A 25,187-nucleotide genomic window follows, 5' to 3' on the forward strand; every position below is an offset into this window, starting at 1 on the left:
TGGTGCCAGGTGTATGAACCGTAATGTTCTGCTCTTTGGGTTTATAGCTTTGCATTTCAGAGGCTTCAAATAACATTTCTTCTGTTCCCAAACAGAATGGGGAGGATTGCTTAAAAGTAGAAACTGTCTAAAGCCTATATTTATGGTATGGAAACGTGTCAAGCTAAAACAGTAACTGTGTTCAAGTAGGCTGCAGTTTGTGCTTGTGAAGGAAATGGTCCTGAATTTTATCTTCGTTTCCTGCTACTTGGATCTTGCATTTTTCCATTTGTGTGGAAACCAACACTACTTGTCATACAGGTGATGGCCATGCATTTTTTCTGACCTTTACTGAGTGGGGAACAGTGCCTTATTGTCGTTGTAAGCTAAAAGTATATGTGCTCTGCCATGCTTAATGTTGTAATAGAAACAAAATTGTATGTGGAAAAGCTTAAGGATGGTTGAAGTGCTGGAGTTTGCTAAGGCAGTGAAACATACACTATGTGCACTTCAAAAAATGTAACAGGTTACTTTTCATCCTCAAGTACCTCCTTTCAAATGAAGTAGTATCTCTGTTTAATCATTTGAGGTTCAGAAGATGGATTCGACTTAAATCAAGTGAAAACCAACGGCTTCTTTGTCACAGACAAAAATTGGTTCTTGGCCCTGATAGAGAGAAAAATGCACTGATCTCTAAGCCAATGGCTACCTCCTGTAATTGACTGTAGTCATGTTTTAGGGGAAGAAAATCCCCAGGAGCCCTCCCTCCCTCCTTCCTCAGCACTGTTAGCAGCGGGGGAATCGAGCCAGTTCAACCAGCAGGTGGTACTCTTTGTCTGCTCTACTGCAGTCCCAGGTTTGGAAGTCCGACTGGCAGCTCTGTTTGCAAAGTAACAGCGAAGCAGTGGTTTTTCCAAAGCAGTCTTACTGACTGGCTGTATGCCTTATTCCCAGCTCATCTTAAAATAATTGGGTTGACTGCAAAGCAACTTGAGTTTTTTAGTAAGTTAACATTATAAGGGTTGGGGAGATGGGGTAAACATTGGTAAAAAATTGTCATGTTTAGACTTAAAGCTAGTTGTAGTATTCTCTTATAGACATTTTTAATAAAGCTTAATTCACAGGTGAGTATAAGCACACCTCGTAAATCTAAGAAGCAGGATTCTTGAATGGAAGGAGGGCAGAACATGCACTTGCCACTATTTTTGTATTAACAGGATGGATGAGGAGAGGTCTTTACGCTTCTTTAATGATCCCTTGAACTATAAGCATGGCTTAGCTTCTCCACAACTAAACAAGCATTTTGCTGCAGCAATTCTAGTTGCATGTATTTATTTGCACGTATGGTGTTGGTGATGTACTATAAAATTGTGGAATTAAATAAGGAATAAATGTGATTGAAGAATAAATAGCTGCTGGGGACGTCCCTTTTCACCTTCGTTAACATACGAACAACAGTTTACGTAAATTATGCAAAATGCTAATTAAAAGTTTTAATTTGGTAATCATCTAAGTTTGATTAGAAACAGATGCTGATTATCTGCCGAAATCTAAACGGACCCTTACAAGTTAGCTTTTACTGCTTAAAATTGACTCATGAAACTAATTAAAGTCAAGCTAAAACACAAACTATACAGCTAAGTTACTTATGCCTCTTTTAGTGGACTGTGATTCTTATTAAATAGCTTTGTGCAGTTCGTCATTTCAATTACAGTAGACTCCTAAGATCTTACTTAAGGTTGAGTTGTTCTGTACTGGATACGGTGCACACTTTTTGCTTTGAAATACGGTCTTTTCCTGCTTTGAAATAGTTATGTGCTTGGAAATAAAAATAGCAAAAAAGGCTGCTATAAAAATGAGATAATGAATAAAAGCATTCTTCCACTTAATCTAGCTGAAAACATCTAGACAGCGTTCGGAGTACAGTTTGAATCCTGAGCTGCCTTGTGTTCTGCTGCGAGCCTGGCTTCCTGAAGTGACGTGAAATGGCAGCTGTGCCAGAAATGCAGGGCAGAATAGGTGTCTTCTACACGATGTTCTTCGGCTTATGGCAGAAGAGGTGGCAGGGGAACGGGCACCAGTTGTGTGCCATGTGCTCCAGCACTCTGTGGTTGACCAGGTGACACTAGACTGCCATTATCTAATGGCTTGGAAATGAAAAAATAGCAAGTCCTGACCTGATCCTTGTAGATCCTCAGTTCTTAGCAACTGGCAATTTTGGATTTTACTGGAAGGAACTTACTGTAGACAAGGAGGAGGATCTCATAAAGTGTCCTCTCTCTTCCTATAAATATTTTGATCATTCTGTTTTGCCATAAAGGAAGAGAAAATAGGGAAATCAATGGTGGGTGGTCTCCCCCCTCCCCAAATGGTATCCATATGTTACTTAAGAAGAAAGTAAAGGTTTTGGGGTGTCAAGCTGTCATTTTTTTTTGCAGTGGTTGAGGTTAAGAATAATTCCAAAATGAATTTATTCATCACATAGCAGTGAATGCAGTAAATTCGGAAATGTTTATTTTGTTCCTTGATACGGCCGCGTGAAAGCTGGTAGGATAATTTGGGCAGTATGTAATTAAGCTGCAAGTATGACTTACTCACTGGTGTTTTGGATAAAAGCTTCATAAAACGCTCTTCAAACACGGAAATACCCTTCCCTGCTAATCCAATGATTAAATCTAGATAAACATTTAACAAGTTTCTGTAAAATTAGTCTGACGTTAGCTTTCTCATTTGTAAATGGAGGAAAACCTGTTGCCATATTTCTTAAAAGTTTTAAACTAAACTTAAGTTTTAAATGTAAGTTTTTAACTAAAAGAGGGGAGATTTACATTAGAGGTTAGAAGGAAATTCGTCACTCAGAGGGTGGTGAGGTACCTGCACAGGTTGCCCAGAGAAGCTGTGGCTGCCCCATCCCTGGAGGTGCTCAAGGCCAGGCTGGATGGGGCCCTGAGCAACCTGGTCTGGTGGGAGCTGTCCCTGACCATGGCAGGGGGGTTGGAACTAGGTGGTCTTTGAGGTCCCTTCCAACCCAGGCCATTCTATGATTTTGTAAGGATCTTCCCTTAGCTCTTCAGTCATGTGCAACCTCAAGTAATTGTTTTATTTAGCTTTCATTTTCAGGGAGGCAGTCAAATATTTGTCAGGAATGTGGGAAGCTGGACCTGTGTCACTGGGTTTTTCTGATCATGGTAACCATGAATAACGATGGATTGAACAAGGAGAAGGATCTGTAGAAGGATCTTCATAGTTGAGAAGGATCCATAAAATGTCTTTCCATGCCCACTCTTGTTTTTAAAATAAATAAAACTGCATGCATGTATAAGAGTACATAATGCCAAGTGCAGCCCTTTATGTTTATAGAGATGCCGGCAACCGAACTGGAGCTAAAATAGTAAGTTCGAGTACCATAGGAAATAGAAATTTCTTCTCACTTCATCTGTGTCTGGCCAAAATGGACTTTGTCTCTTAAGGAACCTTGTTGTGAGATTGCTCAACAGATTTGGGAGCCTCTGGAATGTTTTATTGCAGGCTTTTCATGCTCTTCATTGGTAGGACATCTGGGCATGATTTCCTTCCATAGTCAAGTTATTATTAATTAACTAGTTGAATACACTTTAAACTTAAATTTAACAGTATCTAAGCTAATTTCGTTGTATTCTAGTTGTAGCTTACTTTGTACAGTGCTGTGTGCTAATGGAAAAGATTGACTAAGAAAGATTGTTTTGTCTTTTTGACACTTAAAATTGCAGTATAGTAATACTGAGAGACTGACACCATCACTTTTTGAGAAGGGTATTACACTATGTAAGTACTACCTGCTCAGTAACTAAAAGCAAGCTTTAAAAGTTGCCCTCTCTGTGGACACCAGTGACATGTGCCTGTAAATACCTGGGGCTGAGTCCTGGAAAAGGAAGAGAAGTTTTTGTTCTCTCCTGGGAGATGTAGTAACAGCAGAGATAAGAAGTGTATGTACAGTAGTATAATGGTGAATGCATCTTTATCCCTTCATTAAAATAGCAGGGATATCAGATTTGTTTCAGGGTTGTTTTTTTTGATAACCTCACTGCTAAAGTTTGTCTAACCAAGTTCTACATCTTAAATAATTCATCTTTCGATCTGAGTTTCTATGTCTGTGTTTCCAGGATAATTCTGTGATCAAAATCAAAGAATAAACTGTATATAGTAAACAAGAAAACTGGAAGCAATGCAACTTGTCCATCATCATCTCTTCCTTCCTTCCTTCCTTCCTTCACTGCCTTTTTTTGTTTTATGTTTTGACTTTTCTCATTTTTCTAAGTCTCAAAGACTTGCGATGAATTGCTGGACTGTTTCAAGCTACGGTATGTGACCTGCTGTCACTGAAAAGGGAAAAGCCTTCTCCTAGCGTTACTGTTCTTGCTTTTGCCTCGGGCAGTCTTGGTAATAAGCAGTTTCAGGTTAAGAAACTGGCCATGAGCTAGGCAGGCAAAGCTTGTGAGGTGTTTTCTGTGGGTACACAGGTTGCATCAGGTCCGTGCCGAGGGCGAGCTGGGTGCCAGAGGCAGAGCGAGGAGAGGGCAGAGCTGCGCGGCTGTGGGGAAGAGAACAAGCCCTTTGTGCTTTGCTCTTGGGTCAGTTTGGGTGCTTTGTGTAGCTTAAAATTCAGAATTGCTCGGTAAAGTCTGCCCAGTTCTGCTTGCTAATGCCTTTTTCTTTTTTTTTTTTTTGTGCCACCCTCAGAAGACTTCTGTTGACCTACCTTCTTTTATCTCTGGAACATCACAGTATCTGTCTGTAAACATCTTTGAGTGCTGTCGAAAGTTAAGCAGTCTGTTTATCTTTCTGATCTTGATTAGAATCCTAAAAGCTTTATTTAACCGTCTTAATTTTTTAATGATTACTGGAATGTATTAATGCAGGTGGCATTTTAGCTACAGAATTACTGAATGTACAAAGCGTAGTGTTGCTTTAAAAGAAAGAAAAGCTTTTCCAGCCTGCATAAACCAAGAAAAAATGGGATACATGTTTCATGATGCTGCATGTATGGATGTGTATGTATTATCTACATTTTAGACTATAATATGGTAGTTATTTTTATTGCATTACAACTTCAATCAATTTTAAATAGTTTTATGTTTTTTAAAAAAGTGAAGTCCTTAATGGCTATGCAAGGTTATTTTTAATGTTCCACTCTTTAGGGAAGCAAGTTTTTAATGCTTTAACTGCCATTAATGTGTTCTGGAGTTTTCACCCAGCTTTAGTTAAGGGCTAAGGATATCCTTGTTTCCTCTTCTGCTCTCCATTAGCTGAAAAAAGGAGAGCAATGGGAATTTGGTCAAAAAGGGAGGTAGAGTGTTTGTAGGGTTGCTGTAGAATACTGAAATGGTTTTCCTTACCTACAAGATACTTGAGGCTGTGAGAAGTGAATTATTTAACAGCTTCGTAAGTATTATTTACTGTTAAAATAAATATTTGTTTTATAATAATACCTATTAGTGTTTAAAGAACTATAAAAAACTAGTTGTATTTATTGACAGCCCTGTCCACAAACTTATCCAAGACTTTAGTCGTGGCCTATTAACCAGTTTTCTGCTGGAGTTTTCGCCAGGATCACTTTTACCCAACAGTGTTAATTAGTTTTTTAATGGTGAGATGCAAGAAAATGTGCAATCATTGGGATTTACATATGCACAAATTTTAGACAGTTGATTACAAATAAAGAGGGATTGGGACAACTCATGAAGTTTGGAGTCAGTATAATTATTTTAGGAGCATATTAAAAATTAAATTTTAAGGTAATATGGAGTAAGATGGTTTTGTGGATTAAAATCAACTAATTGATTGTTTCGAAAAGCAAAAGAAAGCAGTCCTTGCCTTTCCCTGTTTTCAGTCTTCCCCGAACTTGCAATCCTGTCTATAAAAACAGTCACTGGGCTGTGTTTTAATGGCTTTCTATTTAAACAAACAAACAAAACCAAATCACCAACAGCAAAGAAACCCCAACCAGCCAAACAAAACTTTATTGGCTTGGCTGCCCCTCCTCTCCCATGGGACTACCCTGGAAGATGTCATGTGTTGTCCTGCTTTTTTTCAAAGACTGTTTTACTATGGGTTTGGAATGACATGGTAGACTGGGCTCTCAAGCAATTTCTATCTTCAAGTGTACCATAGATTTAGAAATCACAGAACTGTTAGGTTTGAAAAATGGAAATCACTACTCTGGAACTTCAGTCTATAATGGGTGAAAGCTTGCAGGCCGATATGGTGACTTAGACTGACAAAGATAATTAGATGTACCCAAGAAATACATCGTTTAAAAGTAGAAGAAATGTTTTGGTAGTACTAAATGATGTTTGTGTGTGTTTTCAGGGTGTTGTGCTTCAAAAGCTGGAATTGTTCTTCTCAAAGACTTAACAAAAATCATATCATTAATGAGAGTATTTTTGTAGACTGTTTTCCGTTATTGTTTCTAGAAACTCAATCAGTTGTTTTGGTACAGCTACTTTGTTAAAGAAAAGTGTTTTACTTGCAGGCTCTTTTTTTTCCCCTGACTATTAGACTTTCCTATGCAGAAATATAATGCTACTGTGTATTTCCTCTGCCTTCCAAGTTACATTCTTCTGTCTTGCTGACTGCATTATGGTTGGATGGAATAGTAGAATTGTTAAAATATTCTAATTTTAAGTGTGGCTTTTCTCCTGTATTTGGTGCTATTCAAAATCCACGTTATTAAGTAGTTGAAGAGCATAATATATATGTATTTGTATATGTATGTATTTGCATATTCATATTCAATAAATTACTATGTTAGGAAATGTAATATTTTTCATGATTTTTCTTTTCAAGTTAGAAATTTTGTCTAAGTACTTAAAGAAGTTAAATCAGAGTATTGCTGCTTAATTCTCTAAAATTGTGAAAGCACTAACACATGGTGAACAATAAATGTCCCATTGTTCTTATCTTGAAGAAAAAAATCCATACGTATAAGATGATCTTTTAAAAATGTTTTTGAAAATGACCTGATATTAATATTTTAAAAAATCTAACAAAATTGTTTGGGATTGTAAAACAACTGTGTCTTTCCAGTTGCCATTTGGTTACCATGCTTTGTTTTAGTGAATGCAGTAAATCTAGATATAAGCAGGGATCCTCACAGAGGCTGATTTTGAAGAGGCCAATTTTTGAAAAGCATGATTTTTTATACTTCTGTTAATGTATAAAGTATTATGATAGTATTCTATTTTGAAGTCTGCGTTACTACTTTAGAAGGAATGTATTTCACACAATTGATCACAAGCGTTTTGCTGGTTTATACTTAATCATTAGAGATCACTTGTTGAATACGTAGTTGTTCTTTTGTCAGCTGAAAAGATGATATATTTACAAATCAAGTCATCAAGCTCATTTAAAAAAAAAGTATTTTCAAAGTATTTCAGTGGTTTTAAAAGAAGCTTTTTATTTTAGATTAGTGAAGATCTGAAAAATGAATTGGCAAATGAACTGTCTACATCAACCCCTGGCTTCACTATGACTAAAGTAAAAGAACAAATGTTCTATAAGGTAAGTAGAAATTTCTAAGTGCCACTAACTTACATTCATTCTTTCTCTTTAAAACTTCGAGTTACTTATTTTAAGGTTATACGGTATTGTTATGAACAATAAATCAAAATGTCTAAATTAACTGAGACTAATGAGAGTTCTTTCTCACGTCAGCATGAGGGTAGAGGGAGAATGAAGGGAGCTTCAGACTACCATTAACATCTTCTGTCATCCCCTGTCTTTTTCCACAAAAAAGGTCTTCTGTTTTATCGTGTCCCAGACAAATCACTTGACTTAACTGGCTGACGGACTGTCAGGATGGAGACATTCTCAAATATCCATTACTGAAACTAGGTTTAATCTGTTATTAATGTGAAATACTTTATGGAAGCGAGCGAGAAGAAAGAAGTGATGGAAAGTTAAATGATAATAGAATTGTTTAGGTTGGAAAAGACCTCAAATAATCAAGTCCAACTGTAATCCTAGCACTACCAAGTCAACCGCTAAACCATGTCCCTAAGCACCACATCTACACATCTACACCTAGCCTGTGCTGACATTGTGGGATTTCCCAGATGCGGGAACTTGTGTTTGGCTTTGCTGAACTTCATCTCAGGCTGCTAGTTGTAGATACAAATTTTAAGGTAGCTTGTATTGCCTAGTTGTATGACTTTCTGTAAGCAAATAATATTTTTCCACCAAAAATCAACATTTGTTTTCAAAATCTTTGTGTTTTGCCTAGAGCTTTGTTAAAGACACAGAATGACTTAAAGCTGTACTGGTCCGTCTTGAATCCTGGGGTTGTAATAATTGTTACTGCACTATTTTTGCTATTCTACAGTTTTGGTTTTTTTTTTTCACTTTCTCAGGTTGGACTTTCAGATGCTGTTGATCTATTCAGAGCCAGAAGAGTGTTTATTAAAGATGGCTTTGCGTTTGTGCCTCTTAAGGACATTGATGCTATTGTTTTGAATAACTACAGACAAAAGTTATCTAAAGCACTGGCGGTAAGTCTGATTTTACAAATTTTGTTGCATTGTTTAATGACACTCTTGAACAGTAGCCATTTGGATTTAAAACATATCAATTTGGTTTTACCGAACTCTATATAAGTGCTTACAGATCAAAACAAAAAAGCCCTTCATTAATAAACTGAGAGAATAAGCTGAGAGTTTCTTAATTTTAAATGGAATTTATCATACCTACAATGTTAATTGTAAAGAATTTTCAAATAGAGGATTTAAAAATTATTTCCTACATAAGAATAACGTGACTTTTCACTCAAAATGTTAGCCCAGTAACAACTTTCTCTTTGTATCAGTGTTTTCCATGAGATTTTGCAACATTTTTTTGTTGAAACAAAATAGGACATTTTTTTCCCTTCAGGTATTTATCATCTCATTGATGAGATTTCCCCATGAGCCTTTGATTTTCCAGGGTATTTTATATGGGATTCATTTAATCCAGATTAACTCATTAGAGCCAATAGCTGCTTTATAGTAAAGAACTACTACTTTCTTATCCCCCATAATCATAGTTTAGAAATATTAACATTCTCATGGGTCTGGAAAATTATCTTCTATAGAACTGGTACGTTTTAAGTTATTGCATTATTTCAGGCTTGTATTAATTTTTTGTTTTATGATGTAAGGCTTTTATTTATTACCATTCCCCATATTTTCAGAGTAAGAAACAATAGATTAGTGATTCCTGTCCTATTCCAAAACTGATTGAAGTTATGGGCTTCTGATTGTTAACTGAGTTTGTGAAAGCACATTGAATAAACTGTTCCAGCAAATTTTATCCTGCATAGTGCACTGGTGAGGGATGCTAGGGATATTATTTGAGTCTTACGGAAATGAAGGCCAAATATCCAACATGTTCTACAGGTGTCAATCTAATGTTATTCTGTCATATTAAACAGGAGTGTTTGATATACAACTGGAGTATAAATTTGGTAGCTGGAGAATTAGTGTCGTTTTCAATGGAACAAAACTATAACAGATCAATTACACCCACATAAAATTCTAAGTATTACTGTTTCAGATTTTGAGGCTACACTATTTTCATGTAAGCATACGTTTCTCTCTAACTTGCAATTGGAAGTTGTTTTCTTCAATATTATATGCTTTGTGCAATGCTATGGTTTAAAAAAAAAACACATTTCAGTGAAAATATAAGAATATACCATTAAAGAAAAGTGTGCATAAAGGGTCTTTTTTATATAAAGGTGATAGTAGTTGCTGTTCGACAACAAAGGAATTAAGAGGATAATCTTTAGTAAAGCACCTTTCTTGTTCAGCATTACCTGAAGTGAGGAGATGCATTTCTATTGAAGTTATGACAATCACAAATTTTTGGTACCATTTGTGAAAAGTAGTTGTTGAAGTATTATTTGGTCTGGACTTAAGTTCTGCGTATATAGCTGGTTTAGTATTGCATAGCAATGCTTTTGTAGCACATGGGTGTTTGTATGTCTGCTGCTGCAAAGAAAATCAAAAAACATGCTGCATTCAGGCTCTGTGATTGTATGGAGCTCTTCATGACTTTGTACAGAAGTTGTGCATAAAGGCTAGACTTAGCTAAGAAGTGGTAGTCCTAAATGGCATCACTGATTCGTCATTTAATCTGTCTGTTAATGAATGGATTTGATAATAGTACTGTGGTGAGCATAATTATTTATGCATTTAGGAGTCTGTTTTAGTATTTTTTGCATGATCTGGTTATTTATGCTTTGTTCTCAGAACTTTCTTGCAGACAATCCCGGTTTTATTAGAATTTGATAATTAAGGACCTTAATGATGCGATAATCCAAATTAGACTCAGATGCTATTTCTAAAGATGGGATTTGCCTTCACTGGGTAACATCAAAAAATTAGAATATTTAGCCTATCTTCTATGTGGTAGTTTGCCTCCTAGGCTTTTGGACTGTCTGTTATAAGCTTCTAAGGGAGAAAATGCCCTCAATATAGGTAGTGGAAAGATGATCTTTCAGGTATGTAGTTTTGAGGAATCTTTTTGTGCTTATGGTTCTCATTAGCCATTCAGTTCTTAAATGCTAAAGAAGCATGGTTTTCTAAGTTTTGGTTGTTCGAAAGGTGTTACTGATTATATGTACTGTGATGCATGTTTTGGAACCAGGAGGTTCTCTGGTGCTACCCCCAAGGAGTTACACGCATACATTTTTGGAAGGAGGTACATACAGCAATTATTTGATGATGAAGTCCTGCCCTGCCTTCTCTAAGGTGCTCTGAAGCTGTTATACTCCAAGGCCTTCGAGTGCTAAAGCTACTATTCATAGCTCACCGAAGCACTGAATGGTTGGGGTGGCGGCCTAGCCTTACTATGTTGCCCACTGCGGTGCAGGCTGATGCCACTGCCTACCTGCGTGTTACAGAGTGGTTCTAGCCAGGCTTCTCAAGGAAGCGGAGTATCATCTGGGTGAACAGAAGGAATGAATTGTGTCGGTACTGATGTTTGAGAGAATAGTAAATAACTCACAATAAGTACTTTCAAAAAGGTTTTATATTGGCACAAATTCATTTTGGTTAGAGTTGTGCTTCAGTTGCTTACTAGTCAACTCCACGAAGCAGCCATGTGTTGTTTCATCCTGTTAAAAATAAGTTTAACATCTTGAGTATGCCTCTGTTCTTTGAGGCTCATTAATAGGGGGAATTAATACTATTCAAGCCTTCTTGATGGTTGCAAATGCAACTGAAGTTCATTATATGTGCAAAATCAATACTGCAAGGCCCTTCTTTCTGTTTTTTTTTTTCTGACCCATTCGTTGGTAAATGATTGCCTTTGTCCCATTAATGATGATTAAACAGTAGAAAGCCTAAATATTTTGTTGTTCCTCTAAGTTGTAATATTAGCTCTACATTTGTTTTATAACTTAGAGCAAACTTTTATTAATTCAGATTGCATTATGTTTTATTCATGAAGATTTCACTGGGTTTATGCTGATACACAAATGTTTCTGCAGTAATAATACTATGTTGTGTTTTGATTTTAATTTCAGTTATAGTGATGCAGAGAACAGGCTCTGAAATTATTAGCAGTGTTGGATCGTTTTTGAGGATAGCTGTTTTAAATTCTGCTTTCTTGAATCAAACAAATTAGAATTTGACTTAATACTGCTTTAGCAGTTGTCTGACTTGTTTGTACTGGAGTTTATGTTGGACAAGTTTGCCTCCACAACTGCAGTCTCGTGTGATTAACCAAAATGGCTGTACGGGTGGACACGTGTCTCCCATCTGATGAAAGCGTTGCAGTGTTCAATGTGAGCTCCCTCGTCCTTGTCATGTCTCATCCCCAGGACTGACATAATCCTTAAAGATGCATTTAGTTTTTTTGAACTACCTTTTTAATAGTACCACTTAGTGTCAGGTATAGACTGTCTACCTATGTGATTGAACAGGATCCTTTATATAGATTATGGTGTTAGATTGAGCATGTAAAATGCTCTTTTCTTTGAAAAGAACACAAGTAGTCTTGACTAAAGCTGTGAGTTGGGCGTGTGTGTCATGGTGCTGGCAGCGGGGAGCTGCGGGGCCGCCTCCGTGAGGAGAGGCCGGGGCTGCCCCGTGCTGGCCCCAGCCGGTTCCAGCTGGCTCCAATGGCCCCACCACAGGGCACAGCAGCCAAAATGGCAGCACCTCTGGGGAGTGTATTTAAGGAAGGGTAAAAGGGAACCAAAAGGCACGAGAACAGCAGAGAGAGGGAATACCAAGGTCAGAGGATGAGCTTTGTGACACTGCAGCAGATACTCGTGGCACCTACAGAGGACCACGCTCTGGAGCACGGGAATATTCCCTGAAGGAACTGCAGCTGGTGGAGAGAGCCCATGCTGTAATGATTACTTTTTAAAAATATTATTCCTGAAGCAACTGTGGCCGGTGGGAGAGAACCCATGCCAGAGCAAGGTTAAAATGTGACAGGGTGGGAGCAGCGGAGAGGAGCTGGTCTGTACTGACCATAGCCTTCCCAGCACTGCCTGTGCAGGAGTCTGGACTGAAGGAGTGAAGCCCATCTCAAAAGAGAGGGGAGAAAAGGTTTAAGGCCTGTCTTTGTTTTTCTACGTGAGTCATTTTTAATTAGCAGTAAAATAATTTTCCCCAAGTCAAGTCTGTTTCGCCTGTATTGCTTATTGCTAAGCGATTTCCCTGTCTTTGTCTTAACCCACGAGCCTTTTCACAGAATCACAGAACAGCCGAGGTTGAAAGGTTCCTCTGAAGATCATCTAGTCCAACCCCCCTGCCGAGCAGGATCACTTAGAGCACATTGCGCAGGATGGCATCCAGGAGGGTTTTGAGTATCTCCAGAGAAGGAGACTCCACAGCCTCTGTGGGCAACCTGTTCCAGTGCTGCGTCACCCTCACAGCAAAGAAGCGCCCTCTCATCCTACTTGTCTCCCCTGTCCTGGTGAGGAGGGGGAGTGAGGAGTGGCTGGGTGGGCGGCTGGACCATAGCTGTGGAGAGCCCACCACAACTGAAGGTTTCAGTCCCTGGCCTTGTAGGCCTGCTGAGGTTGGCTACTAGAGGAAAGGAGGCTCGGCACTCTGGTTCCAGCACACACAGTAGTGTTAGTTTAGCTTCCTTGTTTTGTTGACTCTTCTACTGAAGCAGTTCTTTGGTAAATTTCAAAGATGGGGATAATAGATACTGTAAAACCTGGTTTTGACTGGGATGCTTCTGCTCATGGCAGATGTTTGCCTGAACTAGAGTGAATCATAATGTGATTTTTATCATAATGAGCGTTACAGCTCAGAGAATGTTTTGTCTTTAAGTTTTAGTGCTTGTTAAATGTTACATTGTTAAGCTATAAGCAAATGCTTGAAAATGTAAATATTCCTGTTTTAACATGAATGATTTCATTGTGGGTTTGAAGAATTTACTTTGCAAAGACTTGTAATTATCTTTGGTAGCAATAACTGAGCTTTACAAACATTGCCTGATAGCAGTTTTTCAGTGGAATGCCATACTTGTGTTTAAACCGAGGCCCTTTTCCTCCATCTTGAGTGTATGAGTTGAAGGTATAGCTTGGGTGGTATTTGTATTATAAGTCTGCTGCAATAAGTTGCTTTTGTGAAAATACTTTGACAGAACATCACATACGATCTAACTTTATGCAGATTAAACTATTGACTAAAAATAAACTGTGAGAATTCAAGATTCCAGTTGTGATACGTATAATCTTGATAGCACGTTTTCCTCCTAACTTGATAAGAGCACGCTCTTTTTACCTTGCAGTGTGACCTTGTTAATCTGATCAAATGTCTACAAATCAATTTTTCCTTTTTGCTTAGTGCAAAAGTAAGACATCACTGGCTTTTTCTAATCTTTATCTATTTTTTTTGTTTATTCATTTCCCTGCTTAGGATGTAATCTTCAAAATTGTTAGAAATATTGATCAAGTAAGTTGCTTTTAGTTTTACTAATAATTCTGGTGATTTGTCCTTTAAAATTAAACATCAGTCAAATACACAGTTTTGTTTGATGTATGCAGTATGTTCAAAGAACCTGCTAATCTGGGACTTAGCAGGTTCTTTACGCCACTGTAACACCACCTGCAAAACATTTTCTTCCTAAAACACGTACGTTTTCAGGCAGTGAAGCAGAAGGCTTTATGTAGTGGCATTAATGTTGAAAAGGTATGATTAATGATGGTCTTGTCACTTGAAATTCATTTCAGGTATTGTGTTCCCAGTGTTAACTTAAAGTAATTCACTGTAACATAAATGGATGATTTTTATAATATGCACATACAAGGTTAGTAAGGTAATAACTTTGGCACCATAATGTAAAACGTGATTACAGTGACTTTGTCCTCTGAATCTCCCACATGAAAGTTTTGCTGTGAGAGTTTTGCAGAGAAGAAGCTGGTCTTCATTTCTTAATATTTTGTTGTACAGTTGTCTAAGCAACAGTTCTACTAAAGAAAATAGTGGCATTTGGACTGAGAGAAAGAAAATCAAGGGAAGCAACTTTGCCTGTGTGATTCTGTGTCAGAGACCTCATTCCCCTATGCAGAATAGATACCAGCAAGGTAGTGAAAATCATTGCACTTTTCCTTGTGGACTGGCTTTTTACTGTGTCCCCTTAATTGTTCCATTGTTGACTTTTTCTGAAATCATTATGTGCTGTTTTCTCCCTTTTACTAATTGAAGGATGTGTTTCTTACCAACTTAGTGGTTGCTAGCATAAAGTAACTATTAAAAACATTAGGAGGGTAAGTGAAATTGACTTCATTCTGTGTTTTGGCTTCCTAATTGTCCTATCTGCTGCTTGCATCTACTACAAAGTATAAGATTTTTGGTAAATACTAAATGTGCCTGTGCTGTCTAGACCATTGCTGTGGTCTCTTTGCATGGGTCTTGTTTGGTTTGATTCAGATGGAACTAATCCCATCCTCAAATGAACTGAAGTGTTTTGTGGTAGTAAAATAACAAATCAAGATGTACAGGAATTGAAATATGTGGAAGGTTTGCTTAACTCTTAGATATTCCTTAAATTTCAGAAAAATATTTTTGGAATAGAATATACAAACAGGAAATACAATTTATGTCTATTTTGTGTAATAGAGGTGATAACCAGGAAATACCTCAGTTAATATAATACTTGTTTAATGTCACAGGACAACAATTATCTAACAATTTATTAACATGCTGGTAACAGTAATTTGAGAATGATGCACTATAGTCAGTAAGAACGAACTGTAGAGGCATATGAGGTCAGTAAGTAAACCAAAGCGTCTGTTTTTAATATGATTGTGTTTGAAATTTAAGTTTTCTCCTGATTTTTCTTTCTTACGGCTGCCTGTGACCCATAGAGAGTGTCTGATTGATAGCGGAAATAGTGTTTGTCTTGAGTTTGTTTACACCAGAATTAATGACAAGTTACCTTGTGAACTGCCTTTTTCTTGGAGAAAACTGCTTAACTTTTTAGAAGGGAGCTGGTAAGTGATCTATCTGACGTTTGCTTTGGACCATGAATGGAGCAGGACTCCAGTGACCAAGAGAGGCATCTAAACTGCCAGAGAAGATGTACCTCATGTTTTCCTCAGCATCCCAGCATTTCACTGTGGACTGAGACTGATTTGTGTACGCAGTTGTTTCCACAGGAAAACGTGATTCATATGTCTCAATAATGCTAATTGAATCCCTTCCACTCTAGTTGAGCTTTGAATTGCCTATCAGCCTATACATTAATAGAGATGAGAGATCCCATTATTGAGATCCAAATTTCAACCACTTACTAGTTTTGTATATGATTCAAGAGGCTCAATTTAGCTACTATTACCGTGTGCAATTAATCATAAAATTCTCTCGAAATGAATATATCGAATCTTTGCATACAACTCTGCAGAATTCTGTAAAGGAGCATAAATCTTAGATACTCTTTGTCTAAACCAATTCTTTCAAGTGATGTAGTTGATAGGCTGCTTTTAGAAGAGAACAGTTACTCACCGGGCTTAAAGAATGGATTCTTAAATTGATGATTGTTGAAAAGCAATAGCGCTACCTCACTGAAACATTTGAACAAACGTGGTCAAATCCTGACAGTTACTTTTTATGACATTTCTGAAGTATGTGCCACTTTTGTCCTAAACTTTCAAATTGTTTATGGCTTAAACCTTACAAGTACTTACGCTAGCTTTCCCATTCCAAAAGAATGTAAGTAATGCTCTTATTCTTGCTTGCGTCTTTGTCTAGTTGTTCTACCAACTCATCTCATCACTTGCCTATTTCTCAAAACTGGACATTTTCCTCCTGCTTCAGCTCATCATCCTTTCTGTTCTGCTAATCCCAGTAGTTCACAAGAATTTGTTTTTTGCTTCTGTTTTTCTTCATGATGTTTTGAAGTGCCCACCTTGTGTTCGCTTTTCAAAGCAATTCTTTTCCTGTTTTGCTTACTTGCTAAAAGCTATTCTGAAAAAAAATTTTTGAAAGCTTTGCAGTGCAATCCTCAAAAAATCTTTAATCATGGAAAAATCACAAAGAGTAGATGCACCTGTATTCATTCATTATTCATTGCCTCTATTGTCTAACCCATGTTTTTCACGTTCCTTGGTTAGCTGTTACATTCGGGGTAGCATATCACGCATTTTTATAAGCCTGCCATACAGGTATCCCCAAAGTTGCACCTTGGTTATAAACAGTTTTTAATATCACACCAGATGCAGATGCTCATAAGACTGGCTGTTGCAAATAGTCACAGTGAAATGACTAAGTCTTGTAGCTGTAGAAATCAACATGTACAGCAGTGAGCGTCAGACTGGGCATTGAAGAAAGAGTTGGAGTCCAGCAAGTTACCAGGTTTAACATGCGAATTATTTTGAGACCTAAATGCAGCTGTAGTGTCTGCAGTTTCGGTTGCAGTTGTGTTTGTGTGAAGCCAAATTTTCTTGGGTTAAAAGCAAAAAAGGCTGCAATAAACGTAGACTGGAGAAGGACAGGAAGAGGGAATGTTCTGAAGTGTTTAAGTCTGTGGATCAGGCAAAGAGAAATACTCTAAATCTCTACAAATTGTGGTAACTACCTTTCAATTAAATAATTTTTTGCATGCATTTCTCCTTGTATTATGGAGAGGGGCTGTTTCCGTATGTAATGTTGTCTGATATCCTCAACCAGTGAATGTACATTGTATATGAGATGTTTTTTGCCATTCCTCCTAATGCTAAAGATCATATGACTGGGGAGGAAGGACTATAGCTTAAACCCTTCCTTTTTAATCCGCAGGAAGAATGGGAAACTAACGTCAGCAGCTCAAAGTTAGATATGAAATAAATTGAACAGCTGGTTGTTGTATCAGATGACACTTAAAGTATGATTAAAGTATGTACGCTTTCCAGAGGTTGGAGCACTTCTTTAAGCAGCAAATGAAAGAAAAAAATAAAGTATGCACGAGTCTTATCTCAGAAATTCCTATACCAAGACTTGTCAAAAAGAAATTCTGCTGTAAGACTTTCAAGAGAAATACTAATTTTACTGATTGCACGGTTCAAGTGTTTTGAACTTTTAAGAAAAACGATAGCTTTTCAAACTTCTTTTATATATTTTTTTTTAAACTTCTAAATATAGGTGAAGTGACTAGTTTTTAGAAATGCTGGTCGCTGTCAGTGCTGCTGCAGCAGATTTCTGGGTGGGCTCATTGTGTGGCTTTCCATTTTACTGCAGTTTCCCACAGGGAGGTTCATCTGTTAATGGATTTCTTCTGCAAATAATTGCTAATCTGCATATTTAGGCTTGAGAGGAAATGGACCTTTTTTGTAGTTCTTGTAAATGAATATTTGTCAGAATAATTTTTGCTGGTATTAGGGAAGTAGGGTGTTTCAAAGGCAGTATAATTAAACAGAAGTTTTACAATAAAAAGGCAAAGCTTGCTGCTGCTGCTTCAAAACAAAGCCAACACAAACCTATTGATATATAACACTTAACCAGAGTTTTTTGCCCCAAGAGTAGTTTTAAAAATTGAGCATGCTGTGTAAAAACACACCCCAATGCCTTACAAGCAGCCTGTACAGGCTGTCGTGGGAATCGTGGTGTGCCATCTCCCTGTTTTGTATCCATCTCATCCGTCTGGTGATGCCTCATTGTTCTGAGTAAAGAGGTAAAAAAAAATAAAAATTGTAATATACATGTTCTATAGTACAAATGGATTTTGAAAGGTAATGAAGGATTGTTCTGTATCCAGGGTTACAAGAAAGTTTCCAGACAGAAGTGAAAAATGTGCTCTGTAGATTTTGGAAGGACACTGAATTAGCTGTTCAGTGTCTGAGTTATGGAATAGCAGAAAATACGGTGAAATATCAGGGAAATGGATGAATGCAGATATACGGCTTCAATTTTACATTGTAGCTTGTGAAATATCTTTTTTATTACAATTTTCTCTATTTATGTAAAAAAAATTCCAGTGTATTTAAATAGTAGCATTACTCTAAGGATTGATGTTTAATTTAAATACTCTGTTGTCTTGAACAAATATCAGAAGGCAAAGGCTTTTTTTTATTATCATCTGTCATGAGTTAAGCAAAATGACATGGGTTGTTAATGACTACAGCCTTTGTTTATAAAGGTACATGTGAAAGAAAGGGAATAAATGTGGATATAGTGTTTAAAGCTTCGTAAGTAATAGAAAAAAACACATGATTTTTCCTTTTTTTTTTCTACTTATGCTGCCAAAATGAAGTGAAGGTTGTTTTGTTACCAGCTTTGTTAATCCCAGAGGTTTGGGTTTCTTTTTACTTCAGTCTTTCAATGTGTAGACAGTAAAAATACAATAAAAACTGATCAGAATGTTTGATCTGAAGCTATTTTGGGAGGAAGAAAAGGAAGTATTGTGGATTATCTGCTGATGGGCAGTTGCTTAAATTTAGACTTGGGTGTAAGGTGTAATTCTTGTCATCCACTTGCTAGTGGAAAGCTGGAGGATAGCACTTCTGTTCATCTACATCTTTTTCTTATACATCTTTTTCTTATTGCAGGCTTTACCAGCATTACCCTATTGTCAGAAGAGCAGAGATGCTTGAAGTAATAATTTGGGGGGCAATTAATCATGAGTAATTCGTCCAAGCTGCAGTGCTTGAAGTCAGCACTGTGGTTACATCAGCGATTTTGGGTAACAACTTCCAGCTCAAAGGTGATAGTCATTCCTGGGAAGTATGGTCCACAGCCTACTACCCACCTCTTTAAAGAGCTGGATGGTTTCATGGGGAGATTCCTCAGTTCAGTTGATGCAAAGAAGAATATGTCCCACAAAGCCTGAGCATAACCCTGTGCTCTGTGCAGAGGGAGCTGAGGAGTAGTGGAGATGAAAGCTCCCGTCCTGCTCTGTGCAGGATTCTCTGTCAGCGTTGGTAGCAAACCTGTGCAGAAAGCTGGGTGAGGGTCTCTGTGAGCACTTCCTTCAGAGGGCGGCTTTTCCTGTTCCTTAGGCAGGAATCCTATTGAGTAGTAGGGGTAGAATTTCCTGTGTCCTGTCACTTACCAAATAATTATGCAGTTTTAGTATTACTTGGAAATGGTACAGTAATTATAATCCTTTGCATGATTGGACTAAACTAAAAGCTTTTCTAAATTTGCAGGATCCAAAGTGCAAATGGTGGAAACTGCAAACTACTTATAGGTAATTCTGTCAAATTTTCAGTTAGCTTTACTTTTTTATTAATGTTTTGTCTGCAGTCTTTATTCATTTCTTTGAAGTGAGCTCTGTGAAAGCATCACTTTCTGCGTTAGGCTTGAATTCAAGGAGCCTTTCAGAAAAGCAGATGCAAACTGAGACAAAGACCTGAAAGTTAACGCTAGCTACGCACCAGCTTTCTCTTGAGGTCACTGCAGCTCTGCATCTTATCTCTTGCAGTCTAATCAGATGTTCTGCTTGCTGAGTGCGGAGTTTCGAACAACTTTATTGGTTTCATGCTTTACAAACTGACTGTCTTTATAAGCTGTGCTGGCAGTTTTAGTTCCAGTCAGCACAGAGTGGATGCGTGAGGTCTGGCAGAAGATTCTGTCTTGCTACTGCATCCGGTCTCACAATCAAACTGCCAACGCGTTCTTCTCACGGTTTTCACCCCTTCCATGATGGTTATTATATGTGTCCAGACGTCTAACTGCCGAGAGGTTAGAGCTGCATCTTGTACCTTGGCCATCAGAGGGCTCTGTGAGAGTGCTGAACGAGGTAATGCAGAAAACTTGTGCCTGAAATGTAGCCTTTCTGTGTTGCAACTGCATTGCTACACAAAGGGAGGAGGGAAGGCGTGGGACTAAGTTCCTAATTCTGAAGAAAAATGTGTTGTATTTGGTGTAATGCAGAATGTGTGCAAATGAGGTTGATCTTATTCTTTATATACACCAAATGCAAATAAACATTCCCTGAAATGTCATTGATTTGTTCTGTGATTCATTTCTGTGCATCTGTCAGTGTGAGCTAATAAGTAAAAGGTTAAGTAAAAAGTTTTTTAAATCTGAATGTCTTAACTGTATCTTCATGAATCTGCTTGCCTATGTCATTCACAGTTATCAGGCTTTATGTATTTGTAATGTGTAGCCATTTTTTAATCTGTTATATTAGATAACAGCTGGTGCATTTGAAGTTTTCCGTGTCAGTTAGGTACCACTGATTTTGTCCAGTTGATGTTATGACTACGGACGTTAATCCTGGAGTCATGAGATTTCTTTCTATGAGGTTTAACATCAACTAAAATCTGACCGTAAATGAGCAATTATGTTTTTCTCTTATTTATTATCTGGGCTGCTTAGCATTGATTTTATGTGGGCAATTCCCGTTCTTGTTTGTTCTCCTTAGTGTCTTAATTAACTTTGTTCCTAGTGTTGTTGCACTCCTGCTAAATAGGCATTTCTTGTTCCTTTTTTAATCGTTTACATGAAAAGTGTTGTATTATCTTTAAAAGATCAGTGATTCTTTCTCTCAGATTTTTTTTCAAACCAGCTAATAACGATCCTTTCCAAATAGCATTAATTTCTTTATCCGTAAAACAGGAAACTGTGTTACTTAATCAACTAGCAATTCATCCGTTCTGAAAACTCTGGTCGTTTGTCGTGTTGTCTGTTGGACTTTTAAAGGTTATTACTTGGACATTTTCCTTCAGCGTCCTTCTGGGTTCCTTCAAGGCTTCTACAACCTGAGATACTTTGTGTTGCAGCATTATTATTGCTGATGCATCATCATCTGGATGTCTGGCTGTAAGGGACGTCCTTTAGAGCTTTGTTCTTGGTCTTGATGTTGTTCCAGTCATCACACCTAAGCTTAATCTAACTCATAACCTAGTGTCCTGGTTCCAGTTAGGACAGAGTTAAGTAGCTCATAGTAGCTGGTAGGGTGCTATGTTTTGGATTAGGATGAGAAGAGCGCTGATAACATGCTGATGTTTTAATTGTTGCAGAGCAGTGTTTACACCAGGCCAAGGACTTTTCGGCTTCTTGCTCTGTCCTGCCAGCGAGCAGGCTGGGGGTGCAGCAGGAGCTGGGAGGGGACAGACCCAGGACAGCTGACCCAAACTGGCCAAAGGGGTATTCCATACCATCTGGGGTCATGCTAAACAATATATAGGGGTGGCTGGCCGGGGTGGGGGGGCCGGCTGCTCGGGAATAGGCTGGGCATCGGTCAGCGGGTGGTGAGCAATTGCATTGTGCATCACTTGTTTTCTTACACATTATTATTGTTAATACTATTACCATTATCACTATTAGTATTATTATTGTTATTATTATTTTCCTGTCTTAATAAACTGTCTTTATCTCAACTCACAGGCTTCACTTTCCCGTTTCTCTCCCCCATCCCAGAGAGGGAGGGGGGAGGGTGAGCGAACGGCTGTGTGGTGTTTAGCTGCCAGCCGGGTTAAACCACAACAGTCTTTTTGGCGCCCAACGTGGGGCCCGAAGGGTTGAGATATCGACAAATCTGACCAGAGTGTGTTAAACTAAAATTGGTATAAGTATTGGACCTGCTTAATAGTTGCTAGTCACGATGTTGATTGCCTTAATCTCCAGTCTGCTGTACCTGTATTCCAAATTGAGTTTTATGGTGCGTTACTTTCTGTATGTGCTCCCTGTTGCACTGTTTATCCTTTCCGGGCCCTGGTTTAAGATTGTTATGGTACTGTGCGGTGTAGCAATGGCTTATGAAATGATGAAATATCTGGTCATGACTTTAACCTGGTATTTGTACTCAGCACTGACATCGACTCTATACTTTGGAACCCATATCTCGGAAGCTATTAGCAATTACACCTATTGCCTGTTTTCGTTAGGGAGCCAATCTGTGAAGGGGACAGGGGAAGACATGTTTCCCTACCTGTTCACTCTCCCTTTCTCCTTCACCACCACCCTCTTATCCCCCGAGTTAGTTACGGTGGTTCTCCGAGATGTTGAATATCCTTGGGATACTCAGACCAGCCTGCTCTTGTTGTTATGTCTCCTGAATGCGCTTCAGATTTTGTGGAGGGTTAAACAACTACTTAGGAATCTCATCCGGAGATCTGTCTTGAGGCGGGATAGTTGCGAGTGGCAGGGAGTGTGGGAGGATATGGGCAGGTTTCTAGAGCAGTGGTCACCTCCAGTGTTTTGGACATTCACCCCTGAACAACTGCAAAATCCTAAAAAGCTGGCAGAATGCTTGAAAAAAAGGTGTCATGACTCTGGCAGTTCCAAAGTGACACAAATCACTGTAGCGTGCTGGGGTCTGGCTTGTGCCTATCGAGCTGCAATTGATGCTATTAGCAACCTAGCTCCAGTTCCAGCTCCTGCAGCCGCTCCAGTTCCAGCTCCTGCAGCCGCTCCAGTTCCAGCTCCTGCAGCTACTCCAGCTCCTGCAGCCGCTCCAGCTCCTGCAGCCGTTCCGGCTCCTGCAGCCGCTCCAGCTCCAGCCCCTGCAGCCACTCCAGCTCCAGCTCCTGCAGCCGCTCCAGCTCCTGCAGCTACTCCAGCTCCAGCTCCTGCAGCCGTTCCAGTTCCAGCTCCTGCAGCCGCTCCAGCTCCTGCAGCCGCTCCAGTTCCAGCTCCTGCAGCTACTCCAGCTCCTGCAGCCGCTCCAGCTCCTGCAGCCGCTCCAGCCCCTGCAGCCACTCCAGCTCCAGCTCCTGCAGCCGCTCCAGCTCCTGCAGCCGCTCCAGCCCCTGCAGCCACTCCAGCTCCAGCTCCTGCAGCCGCTCCAGCTCCAGCCCCTGCAGCCGCTCCAGCTCCAGCCCCTGCAGCCGCTCCAGCTCCAGCCCCTGCAGCCGCTCCAGCTCCTGCAGCTGCCCCAGCTCCTGCAGCTGCTCCCACTCCTGTGGCTGGGTCAGAGAAACGAGCTGTAGCAGTGCAAGTTGACCCCGCAGAGGGTATTCCAACCCCTGTGGCAGACCCTGCGTCTGGGTCAGAGAAACGAGCTGTAGCAGTGCAAGTTGACCCCGCAGAGGGTATTCCAACCCCTGTGGCAGACCCTGTGGCTGGGTCAGAGAAACGAGCTGTAGCAGTGCAAGTTGCCCCTGTAGACAAGGTGAAAAAATGGTATAGAGGCTCAGGTCGTTTAAAACGCAGACAGTCTTCTGCTAAGTCTGGGCGTAGTGAAGACGAGGCTGGGCCATCAAAGGTGCAGGAGACTGAAGATGAGGATGAGGATGGCGAAAAATCAACACTAACTACCCGGACTCCATACCAGCCATCAAAGGTGCAGGAGACTGAAGATGAGGATGAGGATGTCGGAAAATCAACAGTAACTACCCGGACTCTACACCGGCCATCAAAGGTGCAGAAGACTGAAGATGAGGATGAGGATGTCGAAAAATCAACAGTAATCACCCGGACTCTATACCAGCGTGAGCTACGAGATGTGCGAAAAGATTTTGGTCGCTGTATAGGCGAGCAGCTTGTCACCTGGCTGCTCCGGTGCTGGGACACGGGAGCCAATTATGTGGAATTGGAGGGCAAGGAAGCCAGGTGGCTGGGATCCCTTGCTAGGGACGCATGCATTGACAAAGCAATTGGAGATGGAGCACAATCTCGCAGCCTCTGGAGGCGTCTCCTGTCAGCTGTGAAGGAAAGGTATCTCTTCAAGGAAGAACTTGTATGTTTACCAAGCAAATGGACCACCATGGAGAAGGGAATTCAGTACCTGAGGGAATTGGCCGTACGGGAAGTAATTTATAAGGACCTAGACGACGCACAAACATCCGCAGATCCAGATGCAGTCCGGTGTACACTACCCATGTGGCGGAAGTTTGTACAGAGTGCCCCATCATCATATGCCAGCTCATTGGCAATGCTAGCCTGGAAAACGGAGGAGAATCCCACAGTGAATGAAGTGACTAAAATACTCCGGCAGTACGAAGGAAATCTCTCCTCTTCCCTAAAGGCCTGTGTCTCAGCTGTGGAGAAACTCTCTGAAGAGGTCCACCAACTTAAAGAGAATTTATCTTCCCCTCCACCTGAACGAACCAGTGTCCACCAGCTAAAAGAGAATGCTTTAGAGAAACTTTCTGAAAAGATCCACCAACTTGAAGAAAGATTATCTTCCCCTTCACCTGAACGAACCAGTGTCCACCAGCTAAAAGAGAATGCTTTGGAGAAACTTTCTGAAAAGATCCACCAACTTGAAGAAAGATTATCTTCCCCTTCACCTGAACGAACCAGTGTCCACCAGCTAAAAGAGAATGCTTTGGAGAAACTTTCTGAAAAGATCCACCAACTTGAAGAAAGATTATCTTCCCCTTCACCTGAACGAACCAGTGTCCACCAGCTAAAAGAGAATACCTTGGAGAAACTTTCTGAAGAGATCCACCAACTTAAAGAGAGTTTATTTTCCTCCCCACCTGTACAAACCAGTGTCTCAGCTATTAGGGGTAAACGTTCATCTATGCAAGGAAGACAATATGGTGGGCACACACACCGCGCCACCCTGTGGTTTTACCTACGTGACCATGGAGAGGACATGAGAAAATGGGATGGAAAATCTACTGCGACCCTAGAGGCACGGGTACGTGAATTGCAAAGGAAAACAATTGGGAAAAAGGAGTTCTCTGAAAGGTTTGCTGCTCCAACTTCCAGCAGGCAGTCCTTTAAACACAGAAATGAAGATTCTGACCAGGACTAGAGGGGCCCTGCCTCCAGCCAGGGGGAGGAAAGGGACAATCGAGTTTATTGGACTGTGTGGATTCGATGGCCTGGCACGTCAGACGCACAGAAGTATAAGGC

The 25,187-nt window shown here is 39.6% G+C and overlaps 1 protein-coding gene across 4 annotated transcripts in view; it reads left to right on the forward strand.

Annotated features, from left to right (window-relative positions):
* The window catches only part of PRIM2 (DNA primase subunit 2), a 120,968-nt gene that overhangs the window by 18,660 nt on the left and 77,121 nt on the right, over positions 1–25,187 (forward strand). For all 4 annotated transcript variants that reach the window (XM_083831353.1, XM_083831352.1, XM_083831351.1 and 1 more), the window contains 2 exons: positions 7,423–7,518; positions 8,367–8,504. In XM_083831353.1, the coding sequence (XP_083687479.1) occupies positions 7,423–7,518; positions 8,367–8,504 (234 nt within the window). The remainder of the gene's footprint in view (positions 1–7,422; positions 7,519–8,366; positions 8,505–25,187) is intronic.

This window comes from Anser anser (assembly GCF_964211835.1).
Source record: "Anser anser genome assembly, chromosome: 3".
Classification (NCBI taxonomy): domain Eukaryota; kingdom Metazoa; phylum Chordata; class Aves; order Anseriformes; family Anatidae; genus Anser; species Anser anser.